General features: G+C 44.1%; 1 protein-coding gene across 4 annotated transcripts; it reads left to right on the top strand.

Moving 5' to 3' along the window:
- Positions 1 to 10,484: 10,484 nt before the first annotated feature.
- Positions 10,485 to 11,967, top strand: RNASE1 (ribonuclease A family member 1, pancreatic). Of its 4 annotated transcripts, none has more exons than XM_015143101.3 (3): positions 10,485 to 10,536; positions 11,014 to 11,084; positions 11,240 to 11,967. In XM_015143101.3, the coding sequence occupies exon 3, from the start codon at positions 11,265 to 11,267 to the stop codon at positions 11,721 to 11,723; it is 459 nt and encodes a 152-aa protein (XP_014998587.1). In that variant the 5' UTR covers positions 10,485 to 10,536; positions 11,014 to 11,084; positions 11,240 to 11,264; the 3' UTR covers positions 11,724 to 11,967. The 4 variants fall into 4 exon arrangements, with proteins under 4 accessions (XP_014998587.1, XP_014998588.1, XP_014998586.1 ...); XM_015143102.3 differs by having other exon boundaries at positions 11,002 to 11,084; XM_015143100.3 differs by lacking the exon at positions 11,014 to 11,084 and having other exon boundaries at positions 10,489 to 10,536.
- Positions 11,968 to 27,239: the final 15,272 nt, after the last annotated feature.

Below are 27,239 nucleotides of genomic sequence, written 5' to 3'. Positions count from 1 at the left end.
TGGTGGCGCCAGGGGAGGTGGAGGCCCCCTGTGTGTTCTGGAGACCAGACTGTTGACTACACCTAGTGGGCTCACAGGCCAGTCAGGGCTACTGTCTGGGAAAGTAGAAACTGTGCCTGCTGGGCCTCAGTCAAGGGCTCAAGCATCAGAACCTCTTTCTACCCCAGTTCATGCTGTGGAGTGGAGGTGGGGGTGGGGGTGGGGGTGGGAGCCTAATGGACAGAGAGGTGGAGAGTCTTATAAAAGGGGAATAAACACAAGAATGACAGCCAGCACAGCCATGGTTGCATTTTCCCCTTCAGTAGTTGGTTTGTCACATGAAGCAAAACGTTGCAGTGTGGACAGGAGACACAAAGTAGGAAAAGAATGCATAATGTTTCACTGGGGAGGAGGTGTCTCAGTTGAGGCCTATAAATGCTTAGTTTTGGATTGGGCTTGAGGGGCTATACTGTCTCCTAAGAGACTCTTTTGCCCATAGGATCATAAAATCTTCCAAGTTCCTGCAATTCAAATTGACCTTTGCTGCAGTCAGCAAAATTGTGTAGATTGGGATGGGGGCAGATGTGTTACTTGAGAGAACATGGGAGAGGTGGGTCTTCCCACATCTGTTTCTAAGATATAGTTCTAACCTCCTAGGGCTACCTTTGGCTTTAGGAGGATTTCAGGGATTAATTTCCAGGCACTCTGTGAAAAGGGCAAAAATGTACTTCCCTTCATCTCCCCATCAAAGCCTGGGAGCAGGTCAGTTACTGGTGTGGTTTCCTGATGTGACTGTGGTCTGGGGAGACTGCCCTGAACTCTCAAGTTTGTCCTCCCTTCAAAAATTCAAACTTGGGACCTGGATAGCCCAGCCATGTTCAGTCACAGAGAAGATGGCATTTTGGGAAAAGCACTAAGAAATCTGATGTCTTCACTGCAGAGTCACTGTCTAAGGAGGACAGACTCGGGCTCCCAAGGACTTGAAGTAGGCCAGTTGCACTCATACCTTCTGGAGCCCATCAGACTCCATCTCCTTGTTTCTCACCTTCCTGCAATTGGATGATTCCCCCCCTCACACCATTCCTTCACACTCAGGCTTATCACAAGTTTCTGCGGAGAGATTTTGGGGAGCCAGGAGATGCTCCTCCCAAGAAAATGATTCAGCTATATCCACCCTCATTGAGAGAAGTCCTTTTAAATAGTAGCCATATATATATATATATATATATATATTTTTTTTTTTTTTTTTTTTTTTTTTTAAAGACAGAGTGTCTCTCTGTTGCCCAGGTTGGAGTGCAGTGGTATGATCTCGGCTCACTGCAACCTCCGCCTCCTGGGTTCAAGTGATTCTCCTGCCTCAGCCTCCTGAGTAGCTGCGATTACAGGCGTGCACCACTATGCCTGGCTAATTTTTGTATTTTTGGTAGAAACGGGGTTTCACCAAGTTGGTCAGGCTGGTCTTGAGCTCCTGACCTCATGATCTGCCCACCTCAGCCTCCCATAGTGCTGTGATTACAGGTGTGAGCCACCACACCCGGCCCTGACAGGGTTCTAAATGATTCTGGATTCTTAAGAAAAGGGAGACGGACAGACAGTTTCTGTATAGATGTGTAGAAGAAGCGAGACAGGGAAGGAGCTCAGGAAGGAGAGACTGAGACCTGAAGACGAAGCACAGCTTTTCTGAAGCTGCATTCCTGCCCCTCACATGCCCTCCTGCCCCTCACATGCCCTCCTGCCCCTCACATGCCTTCAAACGCCCTCGGACTCAGATATACTTCCTCAGACATGACTGAGAATGAACTTTTAAATGTATCTGTCCCAAATTCTTTAATGTCTGAGGCCACTGAGAGAGAGAAGAGAGAAAGAGTCCCCAGACGGAGGGAACTTAAGATGGAGGTCTCTGACTCTGCCACTTCCACTGTAGTCTCTTGCCCAGTTCCGCTCCGTGATCTGTCATAGGTCAGCATTAGACCGTAAGTGGCCTAAGTGCACACGATTCAGGGAACAGGACTCTGCAGGCCAGAAATGAACTTCCTACAAAAGAGGAAGAGTTGGCCGGGTGCGATGGCTCACACCTGTAGTCCCAGTGCTTTGGGAGGCCGAGGCGGGCGGATCGCTTGTGGACAGGAGTTCAAGACGAGCCTGGCCAACGTGGCGAAACCCCATCTCTACTTAAAAAAAAAAAAAAGCCGAGCATGGTGGCAGGTGCCTGTAATCTCAGCTACTCAGGAGGCTGAGGTAGGAGAATTGTTTTAATCCAGGAGGCGGAGGTTGCAGTGAGCTGAGATGGGCAACAGCTGTCTCAAAATAAAATAAAATAAATAAAATAAAATAAATAAAAAATAAAGGGAATGAGTTGAGGGATGTCATCTTGGCTGTTACCCTACTTTATCTTCACGGGCATCTGGGTTGTAGGGAATGGGTGAGAGGTGTGGGACAGCACGGGCTTCGGATCTCTTTTGGCTGCTTCTTCCATCCTTTCTCCTCACTTCCTTCCCCTTTCAAATGCCATTCCCGTCCCTTTGTCTGCCCCCACTTTCCCATCTTTTCCTGTTCTAATTTTCCTTTGCCTTCTTACTTTCTGGGGTTCAAAAGGAATCCCAGAGTACCATCTATTGTATGTGTGTGCATATTGTATGCATGTGCATGTAGGGTGTGTGTGTGCTCGTACATGTGTATTTGGGGGGCTGTGCTGAGCTTTTGGAGCCAGCCTAATGATAGGACATCCTTCAGATTATCTGAGCTCTTCTTGTAAAAACGTCCTTACCCTGTACATATCCACTTCCTTTTTCTTCTAAAGATCTTGTGGAAATGAACACAGCCACCCAAATGAGAGTAAGTAAAGGCTGTTTATTCAGAGTTGGCCACAGATGGCAGGCAACCACCATCACTTGCATTTGGCAGACACTCACAGCAGGCAGGAGAGTGGGAATCTTTACAATGGAAAACAGGGAAGGCTTCAGGGATGTTCTGGTTGCAGACTGCAGCACGGGGAAGCTGTGAGTGGGCTACTGGAAGCAGGGCATCCTATGTGACGGATTAGGGATGCATATTGGCTTTCTCTGATTAGTCGTAATTTGGAGAAGTGGAAATAAATATTAGGAAACTTTTCAGTTATTAATCAAGTCCATAAAGAGAGACTTTCAGGCAAGGAAAAAATTAAAAAATAAAATAGGAATAATCAAGTCCCAGCTATTTGGGACCAATTGCTATAGGAGTTCTTTGGCTTCCTGGATTGTTTGCTGTGGACTGGCTTCTCATCCTTATTGCTGGAGACTACAGGTCAGAGTTCCATCTTTATATATGGCCTGGCCATTTTTCATTTGTATGATCAGTCTTCAGTCCCCCCGCCCTGGCTTTTGGTCATTCTCTGACTTCTCAGAAATTGACCAACTCAGGGAAAGTTAGAATTTCAGATCTTCACCAATCGTAAATTGTTCAGTATCTTCATAGTGACCTGGATTGTGAGATCTTCTGATCTTTCTATTGTATCATTATGGCAATCATCTGATGAGAGAGTGGCTGCATAGAAGCATTTAAAACTCTGGATAAAATGGAACAAACTAGCATCATAACCACTGTCACAAAAACAAGAACAATTGATAGTCTCTCTGAGATGCTTTGGAACCAGGAAATCCAATTGCTTAACCTAGGCCAAGAAAACAAATCCCATAGGCCGTGAGGACCTTAGAGATCCATATATTAATAGGTTTTTTTTTTTTGAAGCAATATATAGTCTTTTTTTTTTTTCTTAACCTTGCCTGTGTCCTCGACCTAAGTATCACAAGAAGCGTTGGCAATGGTGCAGACAAAATTGAAGTGGCCTTCCAATTGTGTGAAATTTTGAATCTCTTCTTCAGTTGTGAAACATGAACCCAAAGGTTGGTTCCTTGGAGTTTCACTGCTGTATCTATTGTTAACAGTATCTGATAAGGTCTCTTCCTTTTGAATGAAGTTCAAAAGCAGTTATTCTCTGATTTTTCTTCCAGTAGACAAATCCACTAGTTGAGGATCACGGAGAGGTTGTTTGGGAAGATTTTGTAGGAAGAGGGCCTTAATCTGTTGGTGATAGGACCGGGTACATTACATGAGTCCCCTGTAGTGTCTTGTCATGTCTGCATGGAGTAGGACAGACTCTAGTATTGGAGGTGAAATCTCTAAATGTATGGACCTTACAGGTATCAATTCATAGGGGGATAACCTATGTGTCTCCAAGAGAGTGGCCTGTATATCCATAAAGGATAGTGGATATACTTTTGGGCAAGGGAGCTCAAGAGTTTCTGAAATTTTTGCTTATTTTAGTTGAAGGATGCCATGGGTCCTTTTAGCCTTTCCAGGAAATTGTGGGTGGTAAGGATGGTGTCATTTTTGAGTAAGAGTTCTTTTATAAAGGTCGCCTTAAAGTGTGTGCCTCAGTCACTTGATATAAAAGGTGGGATGCCCCAGGTGGAAAACACAAAATCAAGTGGCTTGTTCACAGCTGTAAGGGCTGTAGCTTTTTGGCAAAGAAATTCTTCAACTCATCCTGAAAGCAGAAATACAATATCTAAAACATATTCAAATCCTATGAAGAGTGAAAGCCTGTTAAGTGTCTTGTGAAATAAAATTTATGCAAGGCGATTGATTTGGACTGGGCTCCTGCACTAAGCCTAACAGATCAAACAAATATGGTATGTTGTTTGATCTGTTAGGCTTAGTTGTTTACAGGCGTACAATATGTTGTAGCTGAGCTTTAACTAATTGCAGGAGACTCTGTAACCAATTAACCAATTAAGCTGTAACTAATGAAGCTGCCTCTGCACCATGCTTCTTTTGTCTCCTATAAATGCTATCAGATTACGTCATCGGTTGGAGTTCTCTGAATTTCCTCTGGTTCCAAATTGTGCCTGATTTTTGAACTGTTTTTGTTTTGTTTCGTTTTTGCTTTGTTTGCTCTGTTTTGTTCTGCTTTTCTTTGCTCAAATAAACTCAGCTAAAATGTACCCTCGTCTAAGGTTTTATTCCATGTAACAGTCTGAAGGTGTCCAAAGACACTTTGTTTTCTGGCCATGTCCCAACTTTACAGTTTTTCCAGAGTTATATTTTTGACAGGTGACACATGGCCCAAAAGTAAGCTCAGTTATCTTTTCAGTTTTCCTACCAATGTTTACTTAAGACAGTAACCAATTTGTCTATGCCACAATGGGTGGCATTCATGGAGAAATCCCGATAATGTAGGGGAGGAAATATCTTTCTTATCTGTCTTAACTTCTAAGGCAGGGCTCTGTAAGAGAAGGCAGATTAAAAAGTGAAAAGCATACACGTTTATTTAATCTACGTTTTATATGGCATGGAAGCCATCTGGAAATGAACCAGTTTGGGTAGATGCTTATATACTAAGTTAAACAAAGAGCAGTAAATTGTGAAAACAAGTCAAAGGGATATGGGCTAGGGTTGTTAATTATGGAGAAGTGGCTAGGGAGATAAGGGCTAGTTTAACAAGGTTTATTTGCCGTTTTCTGTCAACCTCAGCTGCCCCATTTCTGGTGATAAGAATGTCTTCCTTCACTGAGCTTACTTTTGGGCCATGCGTCACCTGCTGTTCTTGCATCTGCTGTTTTTCAAGGGCTTTTAATTCAAAATAATCCATATGCCAGAATGGCATATTTTGGGGTGGTATGTTTTGAACTCATTTAGTAATATCTACTTGAGATTATCTGGGTGTCACCAAGCAGCATCAGGAATCATCTGAGTGAAGAGTACAACCAGATGTTTTCCATTCTTTTTCAAAATCAGTCAACACTTTATAATGGCCTCTTTGAATCCCCCAGAGATTTATCCTTTAAAGGCATAGATAGAGTCACAAGCTTGGTTAAAGTAGCTTCTTTGGCATAATGATCGGCTAGAGAATTTCCTTTAGTTTTCATATTGTCTCTTTTTATGTGGACCTCTACCTATATAATAGCCACCTCTCTAGAAAGTGGGGGTGCATCTGAAAGTTACTTAACTTGCTGTCCATTTCTAATGCCTATTTTCTTTCTTTTTTCTTTTTTTTTTTTTTTTGAGACAGAGATTTTGCTCGTGTTGCCCAGGCTGGAGTGCAATGGTGCGATCTCAGCTCACCACAACCTCTGCCTCCCGGGTTCAAGTGATTCTCCTGCCTCAGCCTTCCTGAGTAGCTGGGATTACAGGCATGCGCCACCACGCCCGGCTAATTTTGTGTGTTTAGTACAGACAGGGTTTCTCTATGCTGGTCAGGCTGGTCTCGAACTCCCAACCTCAGGTGATCTACCCACCTCGGCCTCCCAAAGTGCTGAGATTACAGGCATGAGCTACCACACCCAGCCTTCTAATGCCTCTTTTCAAAGCATCTCAAAATCATATGCTATTCCAAAAGCATACCTGCAGTCTGTACATATGTTTGCTCTCTGGTCTTTGTTTAGTTGACAAATTCTAGTAAATGCAATACATTTTGCTATCTGGGCTGATTTTACTACAGGTAATAGACTTTTTCTTAAGGAGAGTTTAAAATAGGGATAGCATAGCCTACTAATAACATAGGGAACCAGAATATGCCAGCTCAATAATTTTGAGCTGATTATTTTGAAAAACAGTAAATGCAGGAAAAACTCAAAAAACAGGGCTCATCATTTCCACAGCTGCCTCTCCCCTCTTCCTTCCCTGCTGTGAAAGAACTATAAATTTCCTTTTTTTTTCTTTGAAACAGAGTCTCTCTCCATCACCCAGGCTGGAGTACAGTGGTATAATCATGACTCACTGCAGCCTCCACCTCCAACGTTCTCCCACCTCAGCCCCCTGAGAAGCTGAGGCTATAGGAGTGTGCCACCATGCCTGGCTAGTTTTGTATATTTTGTAGAAAAATGGTTTCGCATGTTGCCCAGACTGGTCTCAAACTCCTAAACTCAAGCAGTCTGCCTGCCTTGGTCTCTCAAAGGACTGGGATTACAGGCGTGAGCTACCACGCCTAGCCAAGATTCCCTTTTGTAAGATAAATTTCCATGTATATTCCCATTTGTACAGATGTCTCCCTTTCCTGTGCCAGGAAGAGGAGGACTTAATCACGGAGGACTTATCAATGGAGAAGGCAACCAACTTGAATTTGCGTAACGAACTTTACTAAACAACCCTTATATACTGTACACTTCCTAGTCCACTTGTCGCAACCTCCCCTGAAGCTCAAAACCCCTTTCCTATGTGCAGAGACAAAAGTGACTCCATCTTGAATGCATTCACTATAAATCCTGCCTTGAGATCAAAACAACCTTGATGTTATCATGCAAATTATGGGCTATGACAAATACAGCATTCTTGCCTGTTCTGAAGGGTTGCCTTTCATTGTCTCTATACAGCACTTTATATACCCCTTTTCCCTGTGGTATATAAGCTGTGGGTCTGGGGAATAGCAGTGCTGAGATTTACCTGTCTTGCTGCTGCCCAAGACGACGCTTCCGTCTATAAGTTCCCCAGTAGAATAAAACACTCTTTACTGACAAATTGAATTTGTCTGCCTCATTCTTTAGTTTCTAGGCTCCTTCAGCATTTGGGGCCACTTCACATATGTGGCCCTTTCATGGAACACTGTCTTATCACTTCTGCACAATTTTCTTTGTCAAAATGGCCTAGAAACTCTCAGGTTTAATTGCTTCTTTGAGTCTTCACTTCTTTTTTTATGAAGACTTCCATATTCATGTCGAATATTAATATTAAATTAAATTTTTATGCCTTTTCTCCTGTTAAATCTGTCTTTTGTCATTTTAATTTACAGAGCCCCCAGCCCTAGACTCTAGGAGGGTAAAGGAAGAATTGATTTTTCTTCCCTCAGTGTACTAACCTCAAGTGTCAATTTTGTGGTATGATCCATCAGTAAATCATATTAGGTCCGGGTTCTCAATAGGAGTTGTTAATAAATCTGACTGACATGCCGAATGTTCCCTGCTGAGGTAAGACAATCAAGAGGCTCCCCTTCCAGTAGGGACAGACAGTGGCAGAATTCAGTCTGCTGCAGAGATGAGTAGTAATGTGAGAGGGAGAGAGCGATAGAATCTTATAAGAGGTTAATCAGCTGCCTGAAATGTGCAGTGAGTTCTCAGTCAGGTGTAATGCCTGTGCTGCATGAGAACCAGGAGGTCAAGCAGGGAGCCTAGAACAAGTTCAGCAGAAGCAACAACAAATGTGGGGTGGCATCTACTGCCCTAAGACAAGCGGGGCTATGCCTTTGCAACTGGGTCAAGGATAATGCTGCAGTAAGGGCTTTTGATGGTTCCCTATGAAGTGCAGTTAAAACTCCACGGGCTTGTCTAGATTGCTATGCATAAATAGACAAAATGGCTTCCTGTAGTTTCAGGATTCCTAGGGCCAGGGGCTGTTGAAGAGCCTTATTATAGTTACAGAAGATCTGTTCACATCTGAACCGTGGTTCTGCAATCATCTTGCTGGGTGGAGGCCACTTTTGTGCAGCCACGCCCAGTGCCTTAGTGGGGTCCACCTGACTAACCCAAATCATCCCACCAGGCGCCTTTCGGGTAAGTCCTGTGCCTTATCTATGTCTGTATCCCACAGTTGAATGAATGAATGAACACATTCTAACTTGACTATTCAAGATAATGAAAGTATTATTTAAGACTCAGAAAAATAAAATATAGGTAGGGGCTGGGGGAGTAAGCAAACTATAGGAGCCAAGAAAAAATTCCCCTTTCACCCTCCGAAGTTTCGCTGAAAATCAACTGACAAAAGACAGTTTAATAGGGAAAACTGCATACAATTTTATTTATCAGAGTTTTACACTGTAGCAGGACGAACCGCAGACAAAACTCCTCAGACACGGGATTAAAGAAGGAAGAGGTTTTTTATTCGGCCGGGAGCATCAGCAGACTTGCATCTTAAGAGCTGAGCTCCCCGAAAAAGAAATACTTGGCCTTTTTAAAGGCTTACAACCTTAAGGAGTCCACGTGAAAGGGTCGTGATAAACTGAGCAAGCGTGGGAAACGTGACTGGGGGCTACATGCATCAGCTAACAGAACAAAAAGTTTTACAATGCTTTTTTCATACAGTGTCTGGAATTTACAGATAACACAAGCAGTTTAGGTCAGGGGTTGATGTTATTATTATTACTTTTTTTAACTCCTAGGGTCGGGTGGTGGTGCCAAGGTTGTCTGGCTGTTTATCTTTCTTTTGTTTCTTTGTCTGTTTCTTCCTGTCTTGTGAACTAGGCAAGGTGGGGGGAGGAGGGCAGCAGGAGTAGTAGTGGTCTCCTTCCTTAACACAACACGGGGGCCTTCAGAAGACCCAAAGATAGAGGGGAAAGTGGGCATTTTTACACTTAGGTATCAACAAAGTATGAACAGCTGTGTAGAAATGTGATTGGACAACAGGGGTGAGATCTAATGAAAATAGACTGAGTGGGGAAACCCAGCAAGGCCTCCCTGTCTAGATTCTTCTTGGCCTCCCTGAGCATTCGTTCTTTTTTCTGGGTATGGGGGGCAGGACCTCCTTTGGAATGAGGATCTTATGACCTACAACCACACAACGTAGGTCAGATAATTTCACCATGGCCACTTTTTACACAGAAAGGCTGAAACAGTCTGAATACAGAGCACGAAGGGATATTTTGATAATTCTTACTCCACAGGTATCCAAATTGTTACTCAGCAAAAGGACAGGTCTCTTTCTAGGAGTGCATTCTGCTGCTAACAAATATGATATGCTTTGTATTTTTTACCCAAAAAGAATTTGAGATTTGGGATTTAAGTTTATCTTCAGTTTCTCTACTCAATTCCCACCTACCAGTGGTTCTGATCAGTAGATAAGAACAGCTCCATCCTCTTGATGCCCCCAGAGCAGGGGGAGGAGGGTGGGCGGGAAGTGACCAGAACTGGGTGAGCTCACCCTAGAAGCCTCCTCCTCCTCCCTATTCAGTTACTCCCCGTTTCTTCTCCAGATCTGGGAAGCCTTCCAGCTGGGGGCAGCAGGACCGCCTCCATTCCCCCCGACCCCACCTTCCACCCCCGGGAGAGGTACTGTTGGGAGAATACCCTCCTAAAAAGAGACTTGGGTTTTGCTCCCTAGGAGCCCTGGAATAGCCTTGGCCAGAATTCCACATCTCCCATCAGTACCTCTCCTGAGGAGAGGGCCTCCCTTTCCCGTGATCACCTTTTGCGTCCTTTGTTAACCTCCAAGTCTACTTGGTGAAAACGGCCCACGAAGAAGTAACAAGGACTTTGTCCCTAGTGTGTCAGGTTTGGGCACCAGTGCTGTAGTGGCTTTCTCTGCTGCTCCTTGTGCATCAGCAGACAGATGTGGTTTACATAGGAGGAAAGACTAATGTAGGCAAAGATTTGCTCTTTCTTCAGCAGCCCTGGAAAGATGGTGGCCTGGGAGATTCACCACTCCTTCCTCACGTCCTTGATTTTATTTCAACTGAGTTCGATATGCTCCTCCCACCCTTTTCCTCTTGGAAGCCAAACCCCTTTGTAATCTGTATAAGGTCCATACCCCAGGAGCTTAGTGACTGCAGAAACTGGCCTTCCATCTCTCTCAGACACCAAGCTGCAGATCCAGGTAAGCAGTCCAAGAGGTGTTCTCAGGTGCCGCTTCTGCTTCAGGGTTGGAGAGGAAGAAGCTAGGGCCAGTCCACAGCACTGAGAAAGCTTGGATGATGCTAGCGCTGAAAAAATGTGGTCCAGGCAAACATCAGCTGGAGGCAGAGGGGTCGGGGTGGAACGTGCAGGCTGCAGAGCATCCATGGAACTGGAAAAGAAGGAGCCCTCAAGTTGGGGGAAGCCAGCATTTCTCTTTGGAATACAACGGAATCCTTTATGAGGCCAGTGTCAGGCACTGGCCTGAGTTCCCTTATGCTGTAAGACAACAAGACTCTGTCACCCATGGTCCTAGATGTTGGGGATACAATTTGGTTCATGATTTATTCAAACTGATGTTTCGATGAGCCATTTGAGCACTGGATACAAATGTATTTTGGATCAAAGAAACACCAGTATTCAAAGATAGAAACTGACAGGATTTTAGGTCACTTCGTAGGTCACCACCTAAACGGGAAAAAGACCTCGCTTTGGAGAGTGGCAATAAAACGCTTGTGGAGAAGGATACACGTGAGTGTCTCATTACACAAAAAACCTCAGGAAGTGGGACGGACATCTTTCTGGTTGACCTGAGACAGAAACTGTAAGCCAGGGAAGCCATAGGTGGGAGGTGGAGTTCTTTTTCTAAGAGGGCTCTTTTCCTTCTGTCTCCTTTTCTCAATTAGGCTTTTCCGGGAAAGTGAGGCCCCCATGGCTCTGGATAAGTCTGTCATCCTGCTCCCTCTGCTTGTCCTGGTGCTGCTGGTGCTGGGCTGCCTGGGCAGGGAATCCCGGGCCAAGAAATTCCAGCGGCAGCACATGGACTCAGGCAGTTCCCCCAGCAGCAACTCCACCTACTGCAACCAAATGATGAAGCGCCGGAGTATGACGCACGGGCGGTGCAAACCAGTGAACACCTTTGTGCATGAGCCCCTGGTAGATGTCCAGAATGTCTGCTTCCAGGAAAAGGTCACCTGCAAGAACGGGCAGACCAACTGCTTCAAGAGCAAGTCCAGCATGCACATCACAGACTGCCGCCTGACAAACGGCTCCAGGTACCCCAACTGTGCATACCGGACCAGCCCGAAGGAGAGACACATCATTGTGGCCTGTGAAGGGAGCCCACATGTGCCAGTCCACTTCGATGCTTCTGTGGAGGACTCAACCTAAGGTCAGAGCAGCGAGATACCCCACCTCCCTCAGCCTCATCCTTTCTACAGCTGCCTCTTCCCTCTTCCCTCTTCCTTCCCTGCTATGAAAGAAGTAACTCCAGTTAGGGCTCCTAGTCAACACACTCATGCTTCCTTTTCCTGAGTCCCACCCCTGCGTGATTTTGGGGGTGAAGAGTGGGTTGTGAGGTGGGCCCCATGTTAACCCCTCCACTCTTTCTTTCAATAAAACACAGTTGCAAGCACTTGATTTCTGAAGCGGTTCTGTCTAGGTACTGTTTCTGGCATTGGCTTCCAGCAAGGGGCAAGAACTGTAAATCTGATTCGCTTTGGAGAACGGTGAATGAAGTAATTAAATGCTTTCCCTTCTGACTTGGATTTTAGTGGCTTGAGAAAATTCCTTTCCTTGTAGATTCCTTGATGCCAAACCTAAAACTATTAAGTGTGGGCTGTTCTAGACAAAAGGGAGCAACAGCCTGGGACACTGCCATGCAGGGTGAACTGACAGAGGGGTGAAGCTCAAATACAGTCATTCTGTGGCACAGAAGGAAGGTGAGTGCAACCTCAGGAAGACCCTGCTTAGCCTCAGGATGAGGAAGAGGAGTCAATGAAATGATGATCCTAAATTTCCATTCTCCTTTTTTTTTTTTTTTTTTTTGAGTAAGCTATTACTAAATCAGAAAAATGGGCACCTCTTAGTTGGAAAGTCAGAATCTTACATTTTAGAGCTAGAAGTGACTTTGGAGAGCATGGAATTGAGGGATAGCAAGTAGATTTCAGTTTGTGTACCAACTCTAATTGGAAGTGCCGGTCGGGCATGGTGGCTTACACCTGTAATCCCAGCATTTTGGGAGGCTGAGGCGGGTGGATCACCTGAGGTCAGGAGTTCGAGACCAGCCTGGGCAGCATGGTGAAACCCCATCTCTACTAAAAATACAAAAATTAGTGGGGCATGGTGGTGGGTGCCTGTAATCCAGCTACTAGGGAGGCTGAGGCAGGAGAATCACTTGAACCTGGGAGGCGGAGGTTGCAGTGAGTTGAGATGGTGCTGCTTCACTCCAGCCTGGGCAATAAAAGTGAAACTCTGTCTCAAAAAAAAAAAAAAAAAAAAAAAAAGAAGTGCCTACCCAAAATGCTGTAGAAAAAAAATTCTGGACAGTGATATGGTTGAACAAGAGCCTCTAATGAAGGCACAAGACGGGGAAGGGTGTGTGTGCCACACATTTGCCATCCCTGACCAAATGTAACCCCTGCCTTTCCAGTGACTTGCACATGGCTTGTTGCTAGTTAGTGGTTCAGCTGGAAGTAGACCCTAGGTTTCCTGACTTCCAAGCCATTGTTCTAACTCAGGAAGAAAGCTCCCCTCCTCACTAAGTGCTGTGGAGCGGTGGCTCTCTCCCAGAGCTTGCTGCTGGGCTCTCACAGGCTCCCAGTGTACTTAGCCTGTGAGTCCACTCCATTCTTGGCAACCCTTCCTGACAGCCACTGAAAGACTACCTTTGCATCTGTCGACACTTAATCATTACATTTGATCCCCTGTTTACAGTGACATCTGGCTCCAGACAAGGTCACAGAACTAGAGAAAGGCCCTATTTTCAACCAACATGACTAGTTCTGTCCTTGTCGTTGTATACTACATCTATAAATGTTGGTAGAGGCTGTGATTTTCTAACGTAGAGTAAATCCTCAGCCCTGGGGGCTCTGCATAAGGAAGGAAACCTACAGGTGAGAAGGTCCATTCCCACACTTCTGTGGCAATGGGGATCTCATTCCTTATTAGCAGTGAGAATGGGGGACAAAAAAAGAGGAAACTTCGAGTTTCTAAATATGTCTTCCTTAATCCATTTTTTTTCTTAAGGTTATCTCACCCTTGTTCCTAGCCCCAAAGCTTCTCATTTTTCCTCCTGCTAATCTTACGAGAACACTTTAGTGAAGCTTTTACAAACACTCACTTGGAGTTTTGCCTCCTCCATATCTGCACATTCACCAGCTCTGGCTTCCGGCTCCTCTCACCTTCCCTGCCACAGGACTCCTGGGGCCCCCCATCTGGGGTATAAAGCAGTAAGTGAAGATGAAGTGTCCAGGTGCACCCCTGCATAGCCAGGAAGGCTCTGGGGAGGCACAGAGCCCTGAATAGGGGGGCAGAGGGGGAAGAAACCAAGCCAGGTCTCGGAGAGGACCAGACACAATGAAGGAGAGAAGCACCACAGCCACCTGGGGACAAATAAGACATCTCTGACCTGTGGGGGACGCCACTGTTACCCCCTAAATAAAGTAGTGCTAACACTTTCTAGGAGATGAACTCCAGCAGGTGAATCTTAAAATCGAGGTGCTGACATATGAAGATGGATCTCTGCATAAAGGCAGAAATGATCACATCCAGTCATTTTTCTGAAAAGGATACTATTAATTTTCAAAAGATTCTTCAAATAAGCTTAAGAAATTCTGCATTCTCAGTGGAGAGGTAAATATACTCCAGCAGATCAGCTTCTTCTTCTTCTTTTTTTTTTTTTTTTTGAGACGGAGTCTCGCTCTGTCCCCAGGCTGGAGTGCAATGGCGTGATCTTGGCTCACTGTAACCTCCGCCTCCCGGGTTCAAATGATTCTTCTACCTCAGCCTCCCGAGTAGCTGGGATTGCAGGTGGATGCCACCACACCCGGCTAATTTTTGTATTTTTAGTAGAGACGGGGTTTCACCATATTGGTCAGGCTGGTCTCGAACTCCTGACCTTGCGATCCACCCATCTTGGCCTCCCAAAGTGCTGGGATTACAGGCGTGAGCCACTGCGCCTGGCCCAGACCAGCTCCTTCTTACCCTGGCAGCTGAAAGTGTACTCAGAAAATTAGAGGACCTTCTGCCTCTCTGACCTGCTGGTCCTCCCTCCACTCCAGCCTCTCTCTATGGTAAATTCCTCCTTCAATTCTAGTAGCAGATAGCCCCCCTCCTCCCAGCGCTACCACACATCAAAACAGGTCAGTCGTCTACACCTGAAATGAGTTCAGTTAAAAGAGTAACTGATCATTGCATAAGGTTCTTTCTTACTCCTCAATCAGTATTCTCACCCTGAACTTTCTCTAGACTTGGGAAAGGAAAGGTGGCTCCCAGCTCCCACTCTTGCCTCTTTAGACTGATTCAGACCTCATGGAGCACGTGGGAATGAACTGTAGGTGAGCTCTGAATCTCAACGCCCATCATGGGAAGCAGACTTTAATACTGCTTTTGGAATCCATCATGAAGGTGTCCCAGCCCTCCACATGCATGATTCATGATGCATGATGGAGCCTTAAATAGAAGGTACAGAATGAGTGTGCCTCCCGGAGACTAGCCACTGGCACACCTGGAAGCATATCAGAACAGTTTCCCAGTAGCCACTTTCTGGGGAACAAATTGCATAGTACCTCTGCAAAGCATTCAATAATTTGCATGTCTTTTTTTTCTTGTGGTTTTCAGTAAGCATAGGTAGGAAGGTGTCTTCTCAGCATCCTCCCTCCATGAGCGTCTTCCTTCCCATGCCCTTATTGTTGCTGCTACCACTGTTGCTGCCATCATCTTCTTTTTTGAAATTGACTTTATTTTTTACAGCAGTTTTAGGCTTACAGTAACAATTGTGTTCTTAAGTAACAATAAAGAAGGAGTTGTTGATCTGAATGGCTAGTCACAGGGCATGCTTTACTAGAGAGCATGGTGGTGGCATTTCAAAGCTCATTACTCCCATATGCCATTCTCTAGTTTCTTCTTAGAAACAAGTTTGGGAAGGGCCTATACTCAGGGTCACCTTCCTTCCCTTTCCACCTAAGAATGCATCAGGGTGGACAGTCGGCCAGGGTGCCTTGTTTAGTCCTAACTCTACGGTCAGCTCCCTGTGTCCCTGAGGCAAATCTGTATCCCTCTCTGGACCACAGTTTCCTAATCCATAAAACCAGGGGGAAAGACTTGATCATCACAAAGTCCCCTTACACTTACGGCTTTCTTGATGAGTGTCCACACTCTTTCTTGCAGTACTGGGCAGCAGAATGCAGTTTCTGGCTAGGTAGGAGCAGGCATTTTTAGAAAAGTTTTGTCATTGAGATCTGATTTATTTCAGAGCTACCCTCTCAACACAAAGCCACATTTAGAGGTATGGATCACCCTGGAAGACGTCAGACACCCTTCTAGGACTCAGGCTCTTTAGACAGCCTCTGAGACTCAAAGCTGGCCGGTAGACCCCTCCAGGGCTCATTGGACTTATGGGCCCTGGGAGCTCATGAGGATTTTTGGCTTGGCTCAGAGCTCATGGATGGGAGAGGCTGATGTGGATGTGAAACCAGGGCAGCAGCAGAGAATGGAGGAGTGGGGTCAGGCATTTCCCTGGCTTTACTGGAAGCACGCCTAATGAAGGTGGAGGACTAGGCAACACCTCAGGACAGCATGTCTGATGGCCTTTCTTCCTCACTTCCCATTACTCTCCAGCAAACACCATCAAATAATTATTTAAGGGAAGGATTCTGAGATAAGGGGAGCTGGGGCCATGGTAGCATAGAGAAAAATCTGTTTGCACGGGGACATGAGTGTGTATGCTCATGAGTAGATGTACATGTGATCATGTCTGGAGATCTGTGGAATTAAGGAACATCAGGGTAGGAAGGACAAGAAGGGCCTTTTGTGATCTGACTCCAAAACCTTCATCTCAGAGATAAACAAACATAGGCATGAAATCAAGAATGGAATAAAGAAACCCAGGTCTGTTGATTCCCAGAGTGTGTGCTTTTATGCCCTATCTCCAAATTTTCTCTGTTTAAATATATATATTTTTTAATTGTCATACAGTAAAATTGACCTTTTGGTACACAATTATATGAATTTTAACACAGGTATATATTTGCATAACCAATACCACAATCAAAACACAGAACAAGGGTCTTTCCCTCTCGGAAGTCCCCTGTCTCTCACGAGAGAGAGCTGTTTTCCTTTTCCTTTTTCTCTCTTTCTTTTGCTTATTAAATCTCCGCTCCTAAAAAAACCGCCCCCAAACACAGAACATTTCCTCACCCCAAAACTCTCCTCGCTATCTATCCCTTTACAGTAATTCTCTTCTCCAACCCTAACATGTGGCAACCACCAGTTTGTTCTCCTTCACTATAGTTTTGTATTTGCAAACTATCTTACAGATAGAATTGCCTAATAAGTAACCTTCCAAGACCGGCATGTTTTACTCACCATAATGCCTTTGAGTCATCCAAATTGTTGCATGTAGCAACAGGTCGTTCCTTTTTATTGTTGAGTAGTAGTACATCATCATATGAATGTTCCACAGATTTTTCTTTCTTTTACTTACCACTTAAGGAAGCCAGAGTTTACTTATCCATTTACCAATTAAAGAACCATTTGAGCTGTTTCCAGTTTGGGTGACTATGAAGAGAGCTGCTTTAAATATCTGTGTACAGGTTTTTGTGTGAATTGGTGGAAGAATAGACACACAGATCAATGGAACAGCATAGAGAGTCCAGAAAGAGACCCACACAAATATGGCCAATTGATTTTTAACAAAGGTGCCAAGCAATTCAAGAATGAAAGAATAGTCTTTTCAACAAATGACATTGAAGCAATTGAACATCCATATGCCAGCTGGGCACAATGTCTTACGCCTGTAATCCCAACACTTTGGGAGGCCGAGGTGGGCAGATCACTTGAGGCCAAGATTTTGAGACCAGCCCGGACAACATGGCGAAACCACGTCTCTACTAAAAATACAAAAATTAGCCAGGCATGGTGGTATGTGCCTGTAATCCCATCTACTCAAGAGGCTGAGGCTGAGACATGAGAATTGCTTGAACCTGGGAGGCAGAGGTTGCAGTGAGCCGAGATTGTGCCACTGCACTCCAGCCTGAGCAGCAGAGCAAGACTCTGTCTAAAGAAAGAAAAAGAATATCCACATGCCAAGCCCCTCCCCTGTCCCGAAAACTTCCAGACCTTAAATATTCACCTTCCTGTCCCATATCAGCAACTCTATACTGGTGGAGAGGTCTATGAAATGCTTCTGAGTCCCAGATCCATCAGCTGGATCTGTTCTAAGCCACAGCTTGAGTAAGTGGGGAGCCTTAAGGTTGGGGTGGGGCAAACAATGAAGAAGGCAGAGGAGATTAGAAGAAAGAAGGTAGAGAGAAATTTGGATATGGCTTTAAGGAGTAAGTATGGATGGACTTGAAGTACAAAGGGATGATAAAACAAGATAAGAAAGGACAGTGTAGCTGGGTGCCTAATTCTCTTGGTTCTGTTAACTGCTTGGCCTGGAAGGATATAATCAATTAGGTCACTCTGAAGTAAAAGGAGAATCCACTTTTTTTCTCGCGGAAAATGTAACTCCATGACCAGGCATGGTGGGTTATGCCTGTACTCCCAGCACTTTGGGAGGCTGGATCTTTTGAGCACAGGAATTTGAGGCTGCAGTGAGCTATGACCATGCCAGTGCACTCCAGCCTGGACAACAGAGTGAGACCCTGTCTCTAAAACAGTCTTTAATTAAAATTTAAAAATTAGAAAAAAAAAATGCATCTCAACTTTTCCAGAATCCCACTTTCTTTTCTTGGGCTTTCGGGGATGGTGGGCCTGCTTTATGGCAAGCATTAATACGTTACCTAAGCTCAATGGTGTGTTGTCTAGCACTTACAGTTTTTGCAGCTTCCATGCACTTTGCAATTCCTTCAGTCAGCAAAGATAATGGGAGGTGTTAAACTGTCAATTCTTTCCTCAAAATGTTTCCTTATGTAGCTGTCTGTGAAATACCCAACTCCATTGGTGGGTACCAAATAAACAGTTGTCATTAGATCAGGGTGCTGGTTAACGTTACCCATTTTATCTTTTTTTTTTTTTTTTTAAGATGGAGTCTTGCTCTGTTGCCCAGGTTGAAGTACAGAGACGTGAGCTCGGCTCATGTAACCTCCGCCTCCTGGGTTTAAGCGATTCACCTTCCTCAGCCTCTCAGGTAGTTGGGATTAGAGGTGCCTGCCACTACACTCAGCTAATTTTTGTATTTTTAGTACAGGCGGGGTTTCACCATGTTGGCCAGGCTGATCTAGAACCCCTGCCCTCAAGTGATCTACTCGCCTCAGCCTCCCAAATTGCTGGGATTACAAGCGTGAGCCTCTGTGCCTGGCCCTCACTGTATTCTTACCTCAGAAAAGTAGCCAAACTGCAGTGACAGAGATGTAAATACTGCATATGGCTGTCTCATCACATTACTTGGATGGTTGGGGCTCTTATGAAGCTTCTCTTTATACCCTCTCTATGGGCATAGTTGCACTTCCTCCAAATTCATATGCTGAAGAACCTCCAGTACCTCAGAATGTGACTGTATTTGGAGATGCAGCCTTAAAAGGCTAACTGAGTTAAAATGAGTCTGTTGGGATGGATCCTTAACCAATCTGACTGGTGTTCTTATAAGAAGAGAAAACGTGGACACACAGAGAGGTTCCATGATGTGTGCATGGAGAACAGACCATGTGAAGACACACGGCGCAGGCAGCCATCTGCAAGTCAAGGAGCGAAGGAAAGGAGCCTATGGCCTGGCAAGAGTGACTAATGCCACATCATCACTGTTTGACCCAGCAAAACTTGTTTGACCTCTGTACATCAAAGTGTTCCCATAGCAAGATAATTACTCATAAAGATGTTTATCTAATCTCTCTAGTAGTCACTTCACAAGAAAGTCTAAGGTGTTACCAGTAGCACATATTTTTCCCTAAAAGTTTGCCATATAAGCCAGGCGCTATGGCTCATGCCTATAATCCCAGCACTTTGGAAGGCCGAGGCGGGCAGATCATGAGGTCAGGAGTTTGAGACCAGCCTGGCCAACACGGTGAAACCCCATCTCTACTAAAAATACAAAAATTAGCCGGTGAGGTGGCAGGTGCCTGTAATCCCAGCTACTCGGGAGGCTGAGACAGGAGAATTGCTTGAACCCGGGAGGCGGAGGTTGCGGGGAGCTGACATCGTGCCACTGCATTCCAGCCTGAGTGACAGAGCAAGACTCCACCTCACGGGGTGGGGTGGGGTGCCTGGGCCGGGGAAGCTTGCCATATAAAGAATACTTTCTGCAGGGCCTGTGCGGAGATCCGCTGTCTTGTGGCTGCCTGAGACATGGCATCTATTTGTAGGTACCAATTAAATGTTTCTTTTTGAGAAACTGAACTTGTCATGAAGTGGGATTTAAGGAACCAGAGAGACCGGACGGAGTGCAGGAGGGTGTTTATTTTAAGGCCCAGCAGACATGTGTCCTAAAGGCTGAGCCCAGAACAAAGAAAATGAGTCACTTTTAGGCATTTAGAGACGGGAACTACGTGAAGCAGGCTTACAGAAGCGAGAACAAAAGGCTGCTGGGTTTTTTTTTTCTTGCACAAAATGCAACACGTCTTACATCTCTGTGAGAACTTGGTTTGCAGCTTATGCTCATCTGTGTCGTGACCTTGAAGCTGTGCAGGGAAGAAAGAAACAGGAGTTTACAGAGCCTACAAAATCTGGGGAGGATAGATATGGTTAATGTTTCTGGGCACAGACAGTTAATACTCTCTTCTAACTTTAACTTCAGGGGGGCTACTTAAATTCTTTTCAGCCTTGGTTAATACAGCAATTCATTCTATGAGCTGCTGTTCTTTCTCTTACTATTATTACTTATGCTCTTGTTCTGTTATTTTCTTAATTTCCCACTTCAGTCAAGCCCTCTCTTTGGCCTCTCATCTCCCTCAGCCCTTGGGGGTACGTTCGCTTAGACCTGCTGACTGCAGGACAAGGAAAGAGGACACAGAGAAACCAAACCTGCCACACCTTGTTCTTGAACTTCTGGCCTCCACAGAGAAAATAAATTTCTGGCTGGGCATGCTGCCTCACGCCTGTAATCCCAGCACTTTGGGAGGCTGAGGCAGGAGGATTGCTTGAGCTCGGGAGTTCAAGAACAGCCTGGGCAACATAGTTAGACCCCCGTCTCTACAAAAAATATTTAAAAATTAGCCAGGCAAGGTTGCAAACACCTGTAGTCCCAGCTACTCGGGAGGCTGAGATGGAGGATCACTTGAGCCTGGGGGGTCAAGGCTGCACTCCAGCCTGGGCAACAATGAGACCCTGTCTCAAAATTTTAATAAATAAATAAATAAATGTCTATCATTTGAGCCATCCACTTTGTTATGGAAGCCCTAGCAAATGAATACACCCTCTAACCAATTCTTCCACTTCTCTTGGATTGCATCTGTAGCCACCCTGACACATCCCTATGGTGGACTGGTCTAAATTAGATGCCACAGTCGTGGGGATGGGGTGGCTGTGGGGTGAATAGAAGTGTCTGTGGGGACAAATGAACATCTACTCCTTCCTGGGACAGCTGGATGGAGTGGGGGGACTTTAGAAACTGTTAACAGGTCTTAGGGAACTGGCTCTGCCTCCCTTCTGAGGCTGCTGTAAGGGGAAATATAAAGTAGGGGCATGAAAGCCCTTGGCAAGATGTGAAGTGAGGCAGCCTTCGTGCATGCTTGGTCGGTTGTGTACCGCCAGCTAGTTAGTGTGCAATAGTCCTCGTGCTTCCTCTGCAACTTCTCCTCTGCCATCAGCTGAGCTTTCACGTTCTCAGTTCATGTTCTCAATTGATGAGTGTTCATGTTCTCAGTTATACTCTTGGAATATGATTCAATTCAGAAATTCTCAATGCACTATTAATGAACATAGAGGGACGGATATACTATTCTACAAAAAAAAAAAAAAAAAAAAATCTGCCCTTTTAAAATCCAGGGAATGTCTGGACATACACATTCTTAAGTCAAAGGCACATCTTTCTAGCATTCGTGACAGAAGGAGTGAATGAATGGAGGTTGGAGGGAGTGCAGTGGTTACAAAGACTGGCTTATTTTTTATGGGTCTAGCCTGGATTTAAAAAACCTGAGACAGGATAACAACTCCAAGTGTCTGTTGGACTTCTGCAAAATAGAAATATTCATAACACTTAATTAGAAGTCCTGTGGTGAAGATGACATTCAGAGAAAGCACAGTGTTCAGCATTCTGTGGACGCTCAGAAAGTTAGTCACTATCACCGAGGCATGTGGTATGGTGTTCAAGAGCCTTGGCTCCGGAGTGAAACAGACAGGTTTCACACTCCACTGTGCTTTTTGGGAGTAGTGCGGCCGCAGGCAGGAGACTTAACTTTTTTAACATCAGGTTCCCTATGTAAAAAATCATGATAATCATGGTATCAACTTCAGAGATTTGTTGAGGATTAGTTGAGATCACATATTAAAAATATGTAGGACAATGTCTGTATGTAATAAAAGCTATTACTCTTCGAATCAAGAATCATACATCCTATTCTATCACTTGCATGCAACCAATCAAGACTGGGGACAGAATTGACAATGTCTCACTACAGTTTTCTGTATTTATAATTCAAGGTGCCGACATACGATCTTTGTTTGTTTGAGGGCCTCAGAGGAAAGAAGGGCCTGGAACATTAGAACTAGAACTCATAAGAGTATGAATTCTCTCATCCCTAGAAAGGGGATAATCAGAGATCTAAAAAGCACAGAAGATCAGGCAGAGACGGTAGAAAGGCCTAAACTTGATTTCAAGAACCGACTCTCAAAAGAGTGAGTATAAAACCAGTGTATACAGCAAGTACAGTCATGTGTTGCCGAATGACGGGGACACAATGTGTCACTGGGTGACTTCATCATCTTGGGAACCTTATAGACTATATTACCCAAAACTAGACAGTACAGCCTACTCTACATCTAGGCTACATTGTATAACCTATTGCTCCTAGGTTGCAAACATGTTCAGCAGTTTACTGTACTGAATACTATAGGCAATTATAACACAATGGTAAATATTTGTGTATGGAAACATAGATAAGTTACAGTAAAAATATGGTACAAAAGGTTAAAAATGGTACACCTCTGTAAGACACTTACCGTGTGTGGAGCTTATAGAATTAGAAGCTGCGACCAGGCACAGCGGCTCACGCCTGTAATCCCAGCACTTTGGGAGGCCGAGGCGGGGGGATCACAAGGTCAGGAGTTTGAGACCAGCCTGACCAACATGGTGAAACCCTGTCTCTACTAAAAATAAAAAAATTGGCTGGGCACGGTGGCTCACGCCTGTAATCCCAGCACTTTGGGAGGCCGAGGTGGGCAGATCACAAGGTCAGGAGATCGAGACCATCCTGGCTAACACAGTGAAACCCTATCTCTACTAAAAATACAAAAAAAAAAAAAAATTAGCCAGGCGTGGTGGCGGGTGCCTGTAGTCCCAGCTACTTGGGAGGCTGAGGCAGGAGAATGGTGTGAGCCCGGGAGACAGAGCTTGCAGTGAGCTGAGATCATGCCCCTGCACTCCAGCATGGGCGACAGAGGGAGACTCCGTCTCAAAAAATAAAAAATTAGAAGTTGCTTTGGGTGAGTCAATGGGTGAGTGGTGAATGATTGTGCAGGCCTAGGACATTACTGTACACTGCTGCAGACCTTACAAACACTGTACCATTAGGTCACACTGAACTTATGAAAAAGTTTTCTTCCTTCAATAAATTAACCTTAGCTTACTATAACTTTTAAACTTTATACATTTTTAATTAAAAAATTTTTGACTCTTCTATAATAAACTTAGCTTAAAACGCATTATACAGCTGTACAAAAATGTTTTCTTTATATCCTTATTCTATAAGTTTTCTTCTTCTTCTTCTTCTTCGTGTGTGTGTGTGTGGGTTTTTTTTTTTTTTTTGAGATAGGGTCTCTCTCTGTTGCCCAGGCTAGAGAGCAGTGGCACAATCTTGGCTCATGGCAACCTCTGCCTCCCCACCTCAGTCTCCTGAGTAGCTGGAATTACAGGCACGTGTCACCATGCCGGCTAAGTTTTGTATATTTTGTAGAGACAGGGTCTCACCATGTTGCCCAGGCTTATCTTTCTTTTTTTCTCTTTAAAAAAAAGTTTATTTTATTTTAATTTTTAAACTTTTTTGTTAAAATTAAGACACAGGCTGGGTACGGTGGCTTACACCTGCAATCCCAGTACTTTGGGAGGCTGAGGCGGGTGGATCACCCAAGGTCAGGAGTTTGAGGCCAGCCTGACCAACATGGAGAAACCCCAAGTCTGTACTTAAAATACAAAATTAGCCGGGCGTGGCGGCACATGCCTGTAATCTCAGTTACTTGGGAGGCTGAGGCAGGAGAATTCCTTGAACCCAGGAGGCAGAGGCTGCAGTGAGCTGAGATCGTGCCATTGCACTTCAGCCTGGTAGAGAAGAGCGAAACCCCGTCTCAAAGAAACAAAAAACAACAACAACAAAAAAAACCTAAGACAAAAACACTCATATTAGCATAGGGCTACATGGGGTTAGAATCATCAATATCACTGTCTTTCACCTCCACATCTTGTGCCACTGGGAGATCTACAGGGGCAATAACACACGGAGCTATCATCCCCTACAACAATGCCTTCTTTTGGAATACCTCCTGAAGGGCCTGCCTGAGGGTGTTTTACAGCCAACTTTATATATGTAGATAGACACACACATATATATTATATACACGCACACACACACACCCCTACATATATACACATGAAATTTAACATGACATTTTCTTTCTTTTTTTTTCTTGAGTTGCTCTGTTGCCTGGGCTGGAGTGCAGTGGCATGACCTTGGCTCACTGTAACCTCCACCTCCTGGGTTCAAGCGATTCTCCTGCTTCAGCCTCCTGAGTAGCTGGGACTACAGGCACACTCCACCATGCCCAGCTAATTTTGTAGTTTTAGTAGAGATGGAGTTTCACCAAGTTGGCCAGGCTGGTCTCCTGACCTCAGGTGATCCACCTGCCTTGACCTCCCAAAGTGCTGGGATTATAGGTGTGAACTACTGCGGCCGGCCTAACATAACATTTTCTAAGTAACATTTGGGTTAAAGAAGAAATCAAAAGAAAAAAATTAAAATATGTACAATATATGAAAACTGGGTGATGGTAATAAAGTACAATTTAAGAGAAAGTTTTGTGAAAGTTGTCAGGATCAAAACAGAGTCACTAATGTTAAAGAAACCCTGAAAAGGCTAGGCGCAGTGGCTTATGCCTGTTATCTTAACACTTTGGGTGGCCAAGGTAGGTGGACCACTTGAGGCCAGGAGTTTCAGACCAGCCTAGATAAAATGGTGAAACCCCATCTCTACTAAAAAATAAATAAAAAATTAAAAAAATAAAAATAAATAAAAATGAGCTGGGTGTGGTTGCATACACCTGTAATTCCAGTCATTGGGAAGCTGAGGAACAAGAAACACTTAAACCCAGGAGGCAGAAGTTGCAGTGAGCCAAGATGGCACTCCAGCCCAGGTGACAGAGTGAGACTCTATCTCAGAAAAACAAACGAACAACAACAACAACAACAAAAATCCTGACAGATAGAGCTGGGGAAAGCTAAGAAGGGAGAATTCTTATGCTTGTATGCCTGATAACTATCACAACAGATCTCAAAAACCACAATCTTGCATAAAGGCCATTGCAACATCATCCAAAAAATATTTCTGCAAGGACATTTACTCAACAACTGCCTATCCAGCCTCAAATTGGTGTCATCCTTGTTAGTGATCTTTGTAGCCAAGGATAATAATTTCAAAACAATTTTGTAATCCTCTTCATTTTTCTTTTAAAAACCTTTGTCTTCCTTTACCTCCGTGAATATGCACATAGTTTACTACGGCACATGTATTCCCATTGCAATACTTTATTCCCAAATAAATATCTTTTTCTTTTAAAGACCCTCTCTCTGTTTGTTACTTAGGTTAAAAGCTTTTATCGCTAAATACCTACATTAGAAAAGTGGAAGAATCTCAAATTATGATCATAGGCTCCTCCTTAAGAAAATAGAAAAAGATAAAATTTAACCCAAAGGAAGCAGAAAGAAATCAATAAAGATCAGGGCAGAAATCAATGAAATAAGAAACAGAAAAATGATAGAGGAATTTAATAAACCAAATCCTGTTTCTTTGAGAAGATCAACAAAATTGCTAAACCTTTCATTAAGCTGAGGAGGAGAAAAGAAAGATGTCACAAACAACCAATATCAGAAATGAGAGATGACTTCGCTACAGATTACACAGATAGCAAAAAGATAATAGGAGAATATGATGAACAACTTTATGTCAATAAATTTTTAAACTTCAATAAAATGGACAAGTAATTAAGAGACACAAATTTCCAAAGGTCACTTAAAAAATAGGTAACCTGAATAGCCATAGATCTATTATGAAAGCAATTAAGTTTGCAGTTAAAAACCTTTCCACAAAGAAAACTTTATGCTTGACTGGTGAAGTTTATTAAACATTTAAGAAAGCCATGTTAATTCTATACAAACTACTCGAGAAGAAAAAGTTTTCCAACTAATTCTCTGATGTCATTCAAGACAAATTATCCAGATACATTTAGAAGAAAACTACAGACCAATAGTTCTCATAAATGTAACTCTAAACAAAATTTTAGCAGTTTGAACAAATGTTGATGTAATTTTTCATGTCAATCAATATAATTCATCATATTAACAAACTAAAAAAAAAAAAATCATGTGATGATCTCAACAGACACATAAAGAGCATTTGACAAAACCCCACATTCATTTCTGATAAAAGCTGTCAGCACACTAATAATAGAAGGGAAATTCTCAACCTTTAGGGTATTTGCTATGGATTAAATGTTTATATCGTTCCAAAGTTTACATATGGAAACTCTGATCCCCAGTGTGTTAATACTTGGAGATGGGGCCTTTGGGCAGTAATAAGGTCATAAGGATAGAGCTCTCATCATGAGATTAGTGCCCTGATAAGAAGAGACATGAGAGAGAAGACCATTATCCCTCTGAAATGTGAGGAGAGAGCAAGGTGTCCCACTGCAAACCAGTGAGTGGGTCTTCACCAGGAGCCAAATTGGCTGATGTCTTGATCTTGAACTTCATAGTCTTCAGAAATTTGAGAAATAAATGTTTGTTGTCTGAACCACCCAGTCTACAGTATTTTTGGTATAGCAGCCTGAACTGAATAAGACATCATCTACAGAAACCCTACAGTTAACATTATACTCAATCTTTGTTTTCCTATCAGACCCCTAAGGAGCTGTCTTAGTCTAGTTCATGCTACTATAACAGGATGCTGGCCAGGCGCCGTGGCTCACATCTGTAATCCCAGCACTTTGGGAGGCCAAGGCGGGCAGATCACCTGAGGTTGGGAGTTTGAGACCAGCCTGACCAACATGGAGAAACCCTGTCTCTACTAAAAAACAAAACTAGCCAGGTGTGGTGGTGCATGCCTGTGATCCCAGCTACTGGGGAGGCTGAGGTAGGAAAATCGCTTGAATCTGGAAAGTGGAGGTTGCAGTGAGCTGAGATCGTGCCATTGCACTCCAGCCTGGGTAACAAGAGTGAAACTCTGTCTCAAAAAAAACAAAAACAAAAACAAAAACAAAAAAACAAACAGGATGCCACAGACTGAGTGACTAATAATAAACAGAACTTTATTGACTAACAGTTCT

Source organism: Macaca mulatta, chromosome 7, assembly GCF_049350105.2.
Source record: "Macaca mulatta isolate MMU2019108-1 chromosome 7, T2T-MMU8v2.0, whole genome shotgun sequence".
Classification (NCBI taxonomy): Eukaryota; Metazoa; Chordata; class Mammalia; order Primates; family Cercopithecidae; genus Macaca; species Macaca mulatta.
Note: the sequence above shows the minus strand (reverse complement) of the source record. Positions and strands in the feature narration are given on the sequence as shown.